Source organism: Eimeria tenella, genomic scaffold (genome assembly GCF_000499545.2).
Source record: "Eimeria tenella Houghton genomic scaffold, Eth_scaff1780, whole genome shotgun sequence".
NCBI classification, from domain to species: domain Eukaryota; phylum Apicomplexa; class Conoidasida; order Eucoccidiorida; family Eimeriidae; genus Eimeria; species Eimeria tenella.
The window spans coordinates 2,387-2,694 of NW_013541610.1; the positions used below are offsets into that span (position 1 = coordinate 2,387).

Consider the following 308-nt stretch of genomic DNA (forward strand, 5'->3'; position numbering starts at 1 on the left):
TGCACCAGATGCAGCAGGTGCTGCACCAATGGCTGCTGCAGCTACGAGTCCAGCTGCAGCATCCACCGTAACTGCCACGGCTTCAGAAGCTGCAGCAGCAGCAGCCGCTGCAGCAGCCGCTTTGCTGCCTGGCCCAGGAGACTGCAGCAGCAGCAGCAAACAGAAAGCCCCAGAGGGTAGCACAGCCCTGGAATGCACGACGCATGCAGCAGCAGCACCCAGTGCAGCAGCAGCTGAGCAGCAGCTCTTGGGGGCCCCCCAGGGGCCCCCCGATGGGACCCCCCAGGGGGCCCCCAAGGGGCCCCCGC

The 308-nt window shown here is 67.2% G+C and overlaps 1 protein-coding gene across 1 annotated transcript in view; it reads left to right on the forward strand.

Moving 5' to 3' along the window:
• Positions 1 to 28: 28 nt before the first annotated feature.
• Positions 29 to 308, forward strand: part of ETH_00039965 (uncharacterized protein) — a gene marked incomplete at both ends in the record, with an annotated part of 1,237 nt that continues 957 nt past the window's right edge. The window contains one exon of the mRNA XM_013373833.1: positions 29 to 305. Within this exon, the coding sequence (XP_013229287.1) occupies positions 29 to 305 (277 nt within the window). The remainder of the gene's footprint in view (positions 306 to 308) is intronic.